Source organism: Larimichthys crocea, chromosome XXII (genome assembly GCF_000972845.2).
Source record: "Larimichthys crocea isolate SSNF chromosome XXII, L_crocea_2.0, whole genome shotgun sequence".
Taxonomy (NCBI): domain Eukaryota; kingdom Metazoa; phylum Chordata; class Actinopteri; family Sciaenidae; genus Larimichthys; species Larimichthys crocea.
In genome coordinates, this window is record NC_040032.1 from 22,500,133 (window position 1) to 22,513,820 (window position 13,688).

At 38.0% G+C, this 13,688-nt stretch overlaps 1 protein-coding gene across 2 annotated transcripts; it reads right to left on the reverse strand.

Moving 5' to 3' along the window:
- Window positions 1-55: 55 nt before the first annotated feature.
- LOC109140361 (protein FAM122A) lies at window positions 56-13,460 on the reverse strand. Of its 2 annotated transcripts, none has more exons than XM_019267021.2 (9): window positions 12,585-13,460; window positions 10,476-10,560; window positions 10,320-10,376; window positions 9,975-10,021; window positions 9,835-9,892; window positions 8,835-8,899; window positions 8,676-8,731; window positions 7,747-7,831; window positions 56-7,032 (listed from the first exon to the last, which is right to left on the reverse strand). In XM_019267021.2, exons 1-9 carry the CDS (start codon window positions 12,683-12,685, stop codon window positions 6,909-6,911), a joined length of 678 nt encoding a protein of 225 aa, XP_019122566.1. In that variant the 5' UTR covers window positions 12,686-13,460; the 3' UTR covers window positions 56-6,908. The 2 variants fall into 2 exon arrangements, with proteins under 2 accessions (XP_019122566.1, XP_019122570.1); XM_019267025.2 differs by lacking the exon at window positions 12,585-13,460 and adding an exon at window positions 10,682-10,767.
- Window positions 13,461-13,688: the final 228 nt, after the last annotated feature.

A 13,688-nucleotide genomic window follows, 5' to 3' on the forward strand; every position in this document is an offset into this window, starting at 1 on the left:
CCGTTAACGAACACAATCTGTTCGTAAAAAGGAAGAAAAAAAACACATTTTCTGATATGATACAGACTCTTTTATTGATAGTTTTCATATACAATATAATATGTATTTATAGCTTGTAGATGAATTGTTTCCACTAAAAACTAGAAAGTCATTCTGCGTCATTTCTACAGCCATGAGATCATCAGAAGGGAATGAACACTTGAATATAGACTTTTATTTTACAGTTGCATAAAAATACATCATCTCATTTGTCTTATGTAGAGAATTTGTCCAAAAGAAAGGGAAAAAAAATATTTACAGTTTGAAAATACTTGTGTGAATGTTTCTATAGATGTGCTTTTAGTTCCCTTTTTTTCCCCATCGCCAATAAAACTTTAGCGGCCCTTTTTAAAGTCGTACCTCACTCTGGCTGATCACTGTCATTTTTCAGCACTTTTTCAACAATCTTTGACCCAAAAACAATGTTGCTGGTGTCGGTTTTAAGGTTAAACATCAACATTATTGTTTTTTGCGTCACAAACATGTAAATTTAAAGTGCTTAAAGTATTTAAACAGGAAATGAAAACAGAAACAAAGTTTGTTGTTTTGCTTTTTAAGAGCATTATGAATAAAAAATTATCTTAAGAGTTTTGTTTAAAACTAAAAACAGTAGCAACAGAGAGGCCATGTATGTTTATAGGATTTTTGTTTTGTTTTTTCATGATCACAAAAAAACGTACCAGAAGTTTTTTTTCTTTTCTTTTTCTTAGTAATAAATCTGTTCTAATGAAAAAAAATAATAATAACAATCTTAACTTTTGTTATTTAAAAAAAAGAAGATAAAACTGAACTCATTCACATGGTAAAGAAATTTTTATTGTATCGTAAAATGTTTTTGAGCGTTCCAAGTTAATTTTTGTCCTTGGAAATAAATAGTTAGACAGAATAAATCTTTACTTAAAAGCCAAATTTTCAAGCTTTCGAACATATCTCATGGTCTTCATTGTCATCAATTTACCTAAGTATGTAATTATGTTCAGGCCATAGTCGAGGATTATCATCTTCCCCCCCTTTTTTTTAACCACCTGTAACTATGTGACCAGTCACATGATCACAGGGCATATCTCCATGGCAACTGAGAGAACACCACAATTCACAATTGAAAGCTCCAGAAATAGCTACAAACTGGACTTTGAGTTGAGATTACTTATATTTTGTCATTGGCCTCTCTGTTCAGTCTGGTCAAAACTAAAAACGTGATGTGTGGGAACTACGGGTCACAGGAAGGGTCAGTTTGGGTGCTGAGAAATTGCCGCATTTTGCCAGAGTGAAATATCGCTTTAATACTGAAAAATGTTGACTGGTAACTTGCTACATGCTCAAACGTCTGTCCCAGTGAAGACGGACAGAAAAACACAAAAGAGAAAGAACGGTACTCGCCTCAGCATCAGTTCAATAACGTTTTCCTGGACTAAAGTAGAACTGGCATTTATACAAAAAGTTTATAATAAAACTTGAGAATGTCCAGAACACAAAGCTTTAACTTGAACAATCTTAAATGTACGTGTTTTTTAGGAAGAACAAAGAGCCTAAAAATAAAGCAGGGCACTGAAAATACCTTGAAAATATGACATCTGAAGAGTGTCACCAGGGCCAAAATCAATTAAAACATACAATTAAAGACAATTGCAGTGTGACTGTGACAAGCCATGCTGTTACAAAAACCTGATGGATACAGATATCATCTGATTTTACTTAAACCTGCAACTAATAATATCATCTATAAAACCCCAAAATTTCATATTATAATTAGATATTCAGTTTACAGACAGAAGAGTCTGTCGGCTGAAACTGCAATACAGAGTAGAGCATCAATGTTAATTCAAATACTAATTTCGGTTACAGCTGTGAGACTAGAGCAAACTTTTCCAGCAAAAAGTAAGAGGGCTTTAATTTTTATATTGTCAAATTAATGTAGGTGGTCATTTAAAACAGTGTCTCTGTTACATACATGTTTAGTATGTATCACAATTCTTTAAGAAACCACATGTTCAAGTTTTCACATGTTGATATCGTATCCATCGGGCTGTAGTTATCCCTTAAATAAAAAGGGAATTTTCTCATTTTGGAACGACTCTACGCTGTCAAACCTCAGCTGTACACAACACCTTTACCTGTATGTAACACGCCTATCGTTAAAAATGTAAGAAGATTGTAATCATTGGAGTTTTGACTGAAATTCAATTTTCAATAAAAACTTCAGCGATTTGAATGCAGAGTACCGTGAGCATGGTAACATCCAAACATGTAAACATACGTGGAAGGAAGAATGTACAATCACACTGGAAATGTACATTAAATTAAAAAGATAAAAATAATGACTTAAGCCCTGAGACACTTCTGCGGCACGACAGGACACTTTTAACACATTTAGGAAAAGAAAACCAAGAGAAGGAGATCCAAAGAAGACATACATGTGAGGAGAATGAGACAAAACTAATGAATACTGTTCTTCTTATATCACAGATATTGTAAGAGTTTTCCTACAAAACTGTTGCATTTTGATGAAGAATTTTTGGCTTAAAAACATTCTTTGAAGCAGAAACTGCTGACGTTTATCTACAGAGTCCACGTCACATTTTGATCCAGCTTTTTAAAAACTGTTTCTCTCTCTTCATACTTACCAATAGTATGGGATGGTGAGTGTGCAAAGTTAAAGAAAAGAATAAACAGAACATTGTCTTAAAGCTACAGTTTGCATCTGTACAGCTATATGAATTTGGCAGCTTGTTGTTACCTCTGAGAATAGTCTATCCTGCTTCTCGCCAGTTCGAATTATCTGTAATTTAGGAAAAACATGCTCTGAAATATAGAGATTGCCTAAATGCAGGGTTGAATCTCACCATGAATGTTTTGCAGTTTATAAAAAACGTAACCCCTGACTGGACTTTTACCGTATATTACAGTACAAAAAATACATAAGAACTATTTCTGAGTTGTAAGTGTTTCCAAAAATTTGCAGGCATTAAACCTGTTCGGAGATATAGAAGCTCATTACGGAGTGTGTCCGCAACATTGAGTATAATAAAAAGCCAATGGGATTTTTTTGTTGGTTTTTTGACGATTGCTGAAAATGAGATCTGTGGCAAACAAAGGTTTCTTCATAAATTAATGCCATTTTTTTTTTCTTAAACACTCCCCCAAAAAGCTAACATTAGGTTATAAACTAACTGCACATCTATGTTAACTAAAAATCCATTAAAAAAATAATAATTTCTGAAGGAAGCGAAAGTGCAAAAATGTGAACAGATTTCTTTCACCAGGTAGTGCCTGAAATCCAAATTTGGTCAGTTTTACACTGTATTTCTCATAATTCTTTCAATAATTTACCTTTTGACAACTTTGGCTTCTTTTTTTTTTAAACAACTAACTTTTTTTCCATCCTCAGAGTGAGATTAACATTGTTCTTGGATGCTTTAAAGCTAGATTTTCATCATCCCCTGTAAGAAACCAAGTCCGAGGTTCTGAACAACAACGGACCCAAACTTATTTTTGACTTCAAGTGCTTTTGTCCGAAACAGGATAGACTCACAGAGACGGTAACAAGTCAAGAATAAAAGCAGGAGAAACAGAAAAAGCAGCGAAACTGAAACAGCATTTCTTAACATGATGATATGTTACTGATCATGTAACAGAAATCAGAAAAAAAATGGTCTAGAACTAGAATTGTGCAAAGTCATGACAATGGAAAATATGTCATAAAAATTTCAGAAAAGATATTTCTTATGGATTCAGCAGTGTTGGAGCAGCTACATAAGCAGTGGCGAACACTCGCCGATTCACATCGATTCATGTTTTTTTTTGGGGGGAGAGGGGCATAAAGACACTTATATATAAAAACAGCTTATAGAGACTCTGTACAAACATATTTCACAGGTGACAGGTCAAGTGATGATAAAAGTCCAGGTTGTTCTATAAAAAAGATTCCTGTTGGTGTGGGAAGTAAAATCTCAGATCTGATGTTTAAAATCTATACGTGAGGTTAACAACCTGACCGTCGCTCCTTCAAAATATGACGATACATTTAGGCACGATGATGAGTGATAATACAAAACTGTACAATACTGTGCAATCAAATGATCATTTTGAATTATTGCCTAGCCTGGGGATTACCATTGACTATACTCAGTAGACTCTAGGGGGATTTATTTGAAGTGCAAAAAAAAAGAAGAAGAAAAGAAACCACAGTGTGAGGGAATTTTTCTATTCTAGCATGCCACAATTCGGGGGTCACTTTAGGGATAATGTTCAGTCTTTTTTGATTGACACTGGGGACGCTGACTTCTCTTCTTGAGATACAGAGCAGCTGTATGTTTAGGAAAGCAGGCAAAAATCTGATTATTACTGTGGTAACTGAGGTCAGAGGATAGGGCTGTCTTGACACAACAGAGGTAAATAACGCAGTATCCTCTACAGTCGAATAACAATGTTGGAGCACTAAATATATTTCCTTGTTTTAGACTAATGACTGTTTGTGGACATAGAGTGGCACTTTTCTGAGGGTATAGAACAGCGTTTTCAGGATTGATGTGCCATTATGTCATGACAAGTGTATTTATAAATCCCCCCGTCTCCTTGGCCAAGCTTCAATAAACCTTTCAGCATAAGACATCTGTCTCTCCACTGACTGAACTGACCATTTACTGAAAAAAAAACACAGAGATGGTAACACAAAAACCGAGATTGGTCCTGATCTTAAAAAAATAAATAAAAATCAACTGTTGACATATGTCTGAAAATCTTTTTCAAAACAAGTATAACAGATATGTCAGAGGGGATGAATGAATTGCCTTTAACTAATCAGATGACCTTAATGAACAACAAGGCTGAAGTAGAAAAGAATGCCGGTCAGAGAGAAAACTAACTGGGAAATGAAAAAGTGAAAGAATAAATGCACCTCTAGGAGGGAAGGGAGCGATTACTTCCTGCAGATTTAATATGTACAATCAAACACTGCAGGCTGAAGAAAAATGAGCACATATCAGATGCTCTGACTGTCAATATTCACATATAGATACACTATTAACAAACAGACGTGGTGCTGCAGACCACAAGTTCTTCACACTTCTGCTGACTGGGAGCCAGTTTGTAAAACCAGTCCCTCATCCCGGGAGACAACAGTCCTCCTACAGTGAAACCATCGGCCAGAGTTAAACAAACTTGACAAATAATTGACTTCTGTCAAGTTTCTTCTGGTGAAACCAGAGGGCTTCAGTCAGGGTAAATCAGCCGTCACAGACAACTAAAACTTTTCGTTAAAACACAAAAATCTTAGGCTTCAATAACTGAAACTTTGTTCAGTGGCTGAATGTAAGGTTTGTCAGATTACGCTGGTTTGGGCTCAAAAATACCTGACAAAAACACTCAACAACTACCAGTTTTGGCCTTACAAAAAGCTACATCCCCTTCATATGTTTTTTGGGTTTGGAGAAAGATATATATTCAGGTTTTTCTATATTTAATTTTTTTGTTTGTTTTGTTGACTAAAGATGGAAAAATCTTTAGCAGATGTTTTAAATATATACTCTATTAAAATTGATAATGAAAACGATATGAAGCACAATAAGTGCGTAATCCTGGTTCACTGAGTTGATTAAGTGCTGGCAGAGTCCAGATGTTACTCTACAGATCCATCAGTCATGAACACTAACTTCAACTTCAAGACCGGGTCTAAATAAATCCGATGATTTCTTCCTGATAGAAAGATCAATAAGTTTACATACTTGATTTCCAACAAGTACAACTCCAGATGTTGACTGGATCACTGAAGGTGGAACCAAACCAGAGTGCCTTGACGCCTTAAGAGACAACTCAAGACCTTATGAGAACTTCTTCAGAACCTCCCACAAACTGATGAGAGAAGATCTGGAACTTCAGAATAGACTGGATCTGCATCCTCCAATGGGCAGTTTTAAGATTTTATCCATCCAAGAAGCAACGAAATGAGCTGTGTTCCATTTCAGGCCCTGATCCTTCGAGATCCACCGAACAATTTTGACACGTTTGTCTCATTACAGCCATGGAAGGAGACGGTTTCCAGGCTACACAGAAGTTGTTCAGAAACATTTGTATGCTTCATTCTTTTAACTTTTTACTCAGTACAACTTGTAACAATTACGTGTTATTCCTCTTTGTAACAAATCAGAATCAGCCACTTGGACACGTTGAGATCTAGGGGATGCTCAACTGCTACCCACAGTTATCCATAACACCCTTTTCTTGAAGTCAGCACAGACGTTTGATTCCAGCTTTATGCCTGGCGACACAACCTGTATGTCGTCAGTTTCTCAAAAGTCTTTAGTGATCTTGCAACGATGCTGATGACGAATCCTCTGTAAACTATTTAATTGGAGGGGGAGGGTTGGGGTTCATCCCACCTCATAGGTGAAACCCTCTAAAGGGCAGCACGAATGTTAGACAGCAATGCAAGTCCTTCTGCCCAAGCACAGTCCAAGGCGGTGGATTAACTGAAGAGTGATGGACCAGTTAATAAGCTGCGTTGGTTAAATATCCAACCTACCAATTACAGCCGGCAAGAAGATCTAAGCTTCTGGGTAGCAAAAAAAATAAAACATAAAATAAATCCTGGGATCAAAAACAGGCCGTGACAATAAAGCCACTTGAAAACCAGGCGGAAGAATTACACTTTCAGATATGTATCAGCCTTCAGATCTTCATTTCCTTCCTGTGATTCTCCTGTACATCCAGGAGGAGTCAGGACTTACAGTGATTCTGGCAGACGATTGCAACAGAAATTAGGTGCGAATAGTTGCGATGTTCCTCCAAGTGTCTCTGGAGCTGCTGGTGGTTGGTCTGCACCCACAGTAACAGGGTCATGATTCTGGATGAGGAGGGCATTCGGGTGGGTTTTAGTGTCCGGGGTGCTGGTGGGAGGTGAAGGGGGTGAAGGATGGGGGAGGAGAGAGGGACAGAGGGCTGGACTGAGGACTGATGCCTCCTGCAGGGGGGGAGTCTGCTGCTGACTGAGAGACACTGAGGGGGAGGAGATGGGGTAACAAGACAGAGAGGCATGAAAAATAAGACTTAGTCATGATTTTTATTTATAACTTGATACCAGTATGACTTGATGTGTCTTCAAGGCAGACATGTGACTCGAGTCATATGGTCCAAGTCTCAAGCAAGTCCCCAAGTCATTTTTTCTTGGCAAGTCAAGGAGTCATGTCACATTTTATTAATATCGAGCCAAATCATAACAGAAGTTATCTCATGACACTTTCTATATACAACGCATTTTCCAAAAACATTTCAACATTTGATAAGTTGTCTCACAGCAAGCCAACTGTTCTGGAAATGGAGTTGTAGAGCAGATCTAGACTGTGATCTTTATAATATTATTCACAAAGACCTAACAATTCCTACTATGAGCAGGCAATTGGCAACAGTAGCAAGGAAAACCTTCCTTTTTAAAGAGGCAGAAACCTCAAGCAGACCTCTGATCACAGTGGCCAGCCATCTACCGGTTAAGTTTAGAAAGGGAAACTCTTGAATCTCTAAACATCTTTAATATTCAATTATTATACTGAAAACATCAACACAGGAAGATAATTTGAGTCATCGGGTCTCAAGTCCAGTCACAAGTCTTTAACTTCCAAGTCGAATCTCAAGTAATCTACTTTCTATCAAGTCAAGTTGCAAGTCATCAAACAATGACTTGAATCTACGTCTCCATTCAAAGGCAGTCCTCACCTGACTGTGTAGCTGCTGCGGTTGGCAGGATCTGTTACCCCAGCAACAAAAAGCTTCTTTGGGGGTCCGTCAGACTCCACCCCTCCTGAGAGACAAACGTAGAAAACATTATTAAAAAACAGAATCATCTAAACAATGTTTTATCTATTTTCAAATGATAAAATGTTAATGTAAGAGTTATAGTGGCACACAGGAAGGCCGCAGTAGAATGCAGTAAAGTCTGAATGTGATGGTTCATTTTAAAAACTTTTACAGCGACTGTATGTGTTGTTTTCCTACTTGCTTTTGTGGTCTTACAAAGTACTGTATGTTGGTTTTCTATGAACCGATGTATTTTGGAAAAAAGGAGCAGATCGGGCCAGGCATACCACAGACCAACCGTGCTGTTACAGACCATGTTTCAAATTTTAAGAGATGAGAAGCAAGCAAAGAGTCTGAGGGGAAGTTTTACAATCATGTGTTGCTGTTTTCCTTGTTACTAAAACACGAGACCAATGTTCTTTTTAAACATATGAAAATTTCATATATAAAAACATCAATTCTCAGTGGTGGAAAACTTAATTAGGCCCGAGATGAAAACAGAAAGATATCTCTTTCAAATGGCAGAAAAAGTGTATAATATTTCCATTTATGATAGACCAAAAGGCGATTTGTACGTGAAAGTTGTTCCCTCAGCTTTAAGCAGAATTTTAGCATCATCAACTTCTAGTTTTGGTTCAGTGTAATCACTCAAGCATTGTTGGAAAGGAACAAAAACAGAGCAAAAAGGACAGTGAATATTGAGCCAACAGTCATCAGGTGGACAATAAATACCTCAAAATGATTGATAACAATGCTCAATAATCTATAGCGGTGTATTGTGTTTGTAGCTTGTTCTTTTTACAAGTTTACATTTGATCAGAGGCCGACCAGACACATTGAGTAATTACCTTTCCTCTTGAGTGGAGTTAATGCAGGCCATCTCACAGTGGCGCTGACTGCTGGTCTGTTGGGACAGTGGACAGTTATGTGAGTAGACTGATTCACACACAAGTTTCCAAGGGCTCCAAAATAAAACCATAAAAAGGTGTCTCTGTTTGTTTATATACCTGAACCTCCTGGTGGGGCTCGGTGAGGAGTTGGGTGTGACGCCGCTGTCCTGTGACTGGAACCACTGAAGATGAAAAGGTGAAAAACAAAACATTCTGATTATGAATTTGATCTAGATTAATTTAAAACCTCTGTTCTAGAATCACTCTAAACCCTCTGATCTGGATTCACTCTGAACTACCAAATCTCAATTTACCCTAAACCTTCTGGTCTGGATAGAGCAGTGGTTCTTAACCTGGGTTCGATCGAACCCTAGGGGTTCGGTGAGTCGGTCTCAGGGGTTCGGTGGAGCCTCCGCCCTGGAATTTTTTATACCATTTGTTACAACATATCTTTGTGAGCAATCGTTTTTTGAGGATGCTGGACATAAAAACTAAGAAAAGGAACAGACTTTGCTGTGAAAATGACATGAGACTGGCACTTGCCAAGGTGAAGCCATGCATATCTGAACTGGTCTCTCAAAGGCAACAGCAGAAGTCACGCTGAAGTAAGTTGTTGTGAGTTCATGCACTGTGTTGGTTTTGTTATTTGAACAAGGTGATGTTAATGCACGGTTCATTTTGTGCACCAGTAAAAAAAAAATCATATTTTATTTTTTACTAAAGAAGGGTTCGGTGAATGAGCATATGAAACTGGTGGGGTTCGGTACCTCCAACAAGGTTAAGAACCACTGGGATAGAGCCTGAACCCTGTACTCTCTGATCAGTATTTATACAGTCTGATCTGATCATAATCCAGAGCATTAACTCGCACAGTGAGACCACCATTAGAAGTATTAATAGTACTAATAGTAATATTAGTATCTCAATTTTCAAGGATCTTAAAAATGTTATGATTCACGTCTCTCCCTCTGATTGGTGGACAGGGCTACTCTAAATACTACATTACCCATTAGCCTTAGTATTCCAGAAACAAAATTGGTGAGTAAAACGTCCTAAGTGACGCCAACCATCATTAAAACCCATAAGAGTCAAGTGTAGCAGGTGTAGAGATGCTCACCACTGATGCATGGTCGTGCCACTGACTGACTGGAGGAACTGGGATCAGACTGGAAGCACTGGGAGAGAGAGAGGAGCAGTCAGTTAGACTTGTTTTAAACTTAAACATCTGAACTTGAAGTGTTTGTGTATGTGCTGTACCTTAGTCTCTGCAGACTCCCTCTGAGCATCATCTCCATATTCTCCTCCTGTGTTGAGCACAAACAGCTGGTTTTAACTTCACACCTCCACTGACCTTTGACCCCATCTTCAACTAACATTTGAGACCTAATTTTCTAGTTTTATGAAAAAGACTGAAAACAAAAAAAACAAAAGTCTGAACCTGTCTGAAAGTCTAATCTGTATTCTGTTTGAACACTGACCTGGATTTAGTCTTCTGAGTCTGATCTGAATTCTGTCTAAACGCTCTAATCTGGATTTACTCTAAACCTCTAAAAGAGGCGAACAGAGAAGAGGAGGAGGAAGAACTCTAAACTCTGTCCTCACCTGCCTCTTCTGGTCGAGTCTGTCTCCAGTCAGGGAGAACGGAGAGAGAGGAACGAGCTGAAGGAGGAAAAGTACAACGACAGATCGTAAGAGTCAACAGGTTGATGAGAGACTGAACCGGACAGTAAATATATCATCACTATTAAACACACTGACCTGGGAAGGGCAGCTGGGGTTGATGGATACACTGCTGCGTCTGTATCGAGCTGAGGACACGGGACTGAAGACCGTCATCCCATCGCTGAGACATTGACACAAGATAAACAGAGTAAAGACGTGTCTAAAAGACACAGAGTTTGTTTACAGCTGGTTCACAAGTGGAGAGCTCTAAACACATTTGAAAGACCGCCTACTCAACTGACCTCCCTGTAAGAACAGACAAAACACCCTGTCTGATTTCCATTCGGTTCACTGTGGTGTAAATAACATGTTCGGACTCTCTTACCTGCCAAGATAAGCAGCAGATGTTTGTGAACACACTGTCTGTTTACACTGATTTCATCATTCAACTAGTGAGGAGGCACTTCATAAAACTTTGACACACACAGCTACGACACATTCTTAACCATTCGTGCCTTTCAGCATTAAAGTCAACACATTGTGTCTGTCCTTGCACTGTTTGTTGCAGCATCTCTGTACTCCATGTCTGAAGTGTTTCTTACCTGCCAGAACTCAGTAGCAAGGTTTTTGAATACACAGTTTCAACACCATTTACCCTCAATTTATGAAAGAAGACGAGATTTAATTGATGGTAAACATGTCAAATTTTACAAATACTGCAAACAGTAACCAATATAGGCTACTTCTTTGTCGCTTGTGGAGACAGTCGCAAGACTCCCTTAAAAAAAAGTCACAATTTTGTGAGTTGCTGAACTAAGAGAAGCATCATCATGTTTATTTTAATATTTGCATATAGAACAAATTCTTTCAGAATAAACAAGATTATTTGAAAATGAAGAATAATTTGATGTCAATATAAACATAAGAAAAAAAACATATTGCTTAACTAAATAAATCCAAATCTCCTCCAGCATTGCTGTTGTCAGGCAGAACAGAAAAATCGGACTTGTTGTTTCCCTCCAAAATCTGTTTTTTCTTGGTCTGCAAACATCTGTGTTTATTTGTTTTAACACACTATGACGTTTTGTGAAGGCAAATACACAACATCGACCATAAACATAGTCAGTTTAAATGTGGTGTGATTTCCATCCAAAGGCTTCAATGGAAGATTATTTTTTTGTCCAAGTCTCTGACTCATATATTGTTTTTCAGAATAAACAGGACTGCTTGAATATGAAGAAAACTTTGATAGTTGTGGTCAAGTTAATGATAGATTATGCTATCGGGTACAATTGTAGTTAAAAGAAAATGCCTGAAATCGTTAAAAGTTAATTAGTAGAAATTCTTGCTTTCTTAATATTTGAGACCATCAGCTGTGTTGTTGGAGGGAGTGTTGGTATACACTTAATAGAGCTATTCAACTATTGTACTAATTCATATTATGGCGAAAGCCGCTTAATTAAGTAAAGATAAACAACAGTCCATCATTACTTTGCGACATGAAGGATAGATCTCTAAATATATAAATAATCTCTTTGTCGGCCCTCACTGATATACATAGGGTAGACCAAATATTAGAAACACCTCTCAGTGTATAAATACAGTTTCAATAAAAAAAATTTAAAAAAAGGAAATCATAACCCTCATGGAGGTAGTTTTTTTACAGGTAGTTTAAGATAATAAACTGGATTTAAATGTTAGTTCAACATTTACATTGTAACAGGTTACTCTCAAATGTAGTAAAAAAAAAAAAAAAGGAAATACTTAAGTATCTTATATGCATACTTTAATTTAACTTTTCTGGGTAACTATACTGAGGGCTATAATGTTAGTTAGCAATTAAAGTTTTGACCCGTGCGGCACAATATTGTAATAATAATAATAATAATAAAAATAAACATAAAAAACATTACAATACACATTACAATTAATAATCAGTTCACACAATGTCCATAAAATTTCATCTAATTGACATTGCTATTATTGCATACAAGGGGAGGCAATGGAAAAAAACACAAATCAAATAAGGCTAGTTTAGATTTAATTTTACTAAATACTACTTGGTGTGTATGCCGAATCAAATACTGGCTCCTATGCATTAAGACTACATCTTTCCTTATATTTAATGAGATGTGAATTGCACTCTATTAAAGATAAACGTATATTTTATTTATTTATTGCATATTTAGGTGCAGTACCACTAACCTGACACTGGTGATCATGGGGGCGCTGTTCGATCTACGAAGTGCCCCGCCTCCTGCCCCGCCAGCTGCGCCTGCGCACTGGTCCACTTCCATCCGTTCCATACCTAGATCCGCAGGCCCAGCGGTGACAGCACTAACTGCCGGCCTCCGACCTCTCGACGGCGGCGTCGGGCTCTACTCAAGACCGGTGGAAGCCCGACCCGCAGGCCTCAGGAGCAGCAAACCCAGAGCCGCCAAGTCAGCGGGCTGAGCACCGAAGCTGTCTTCTCTCTACCGCATTTCCTTCACAAAAACAGCTTATCCGTGTACGACTGCGGGTCAGATCGTCATTTATAACCCGCAGCTACGCTTCACTTGCCGTTGTCTCCAACGCGAATTTAATGGCTGCGTAAAAGCGACATAAAAATACGAAGCCCGCGTAAAAACACTCGAGACAAAGTTTTGTACGCGCATATAGTTCAAAGTCACCCGGCTGTCCCGGGTCTGCCGTGAAACTTTTAATACGAGTCCGCACAGGTGACGTGACTTTTAGGATTAGCTGTTGAGCTAACTTGGTTTGCAGTAAAACCTCCAGTCAGAGATCAGAAAACCGCTAAGCAGCTGTCCGAAAGAGTCCAACCCGGGCTGGATACACAGTCCTCAGGGAGAGTCGGTCACACATACCCCCTTAACGCCGAGCAGACCTCCAGAAGACTCAAACAATCTGTGAAAATTAACAGTTTGAAAGATTTTTTACAACATAGTCCTTGACCAAATAGAGGTAGTTCACCAACTGTGAAAACAGCGCCACTATCCGGTCACTGCGAGAACTGCAGCGCACGACAGAGCGACACGAGAAGTGAGAGAGTGAAGTTTTAATTCACAGAAAACTCATAAAGTTTAATTTATGAACACCTGTAGGGACTTTTAAGTATTTCTGATTTACTTGATTTACTGTTATGTGCTGCATAAAGTCAAGTAGATCTTAATTAAATGAAGGAAAATCATTGAAAATATTTGTTTTGGGCAAATATTTGAGCAGTAGAAACCTGTTACACCTGTTAAAAAATAATATATTAAATTGATATAAAGCCCTATAGCGCTCAGTATATTTTGTCAAAGTAAA

Coding starts and splice junctions, on each gene's coding strand:
- LOC109140361 (XM_019267021.2), bottom strand. CDS start 12,685: ATGGAACGGATGGAAGTGGACCAGTGCGCAGGCGCAGCTGGCGGGGCA. Junction 10,377..10,475: donor ACCCCAGCTGCCCTTCCCAG/GTCAGTGTGTTT, acceptor TTCCTCCTTCAG/CTCGTTCCTCTCTCTCCGTT. Junction 10,022..10,319: donor GACTCGACCAGAAGAGGCAG/GTGAGGACAGAG, acceptor TGCTCAACACAG/GAGGAGAATATGGAGATGAT.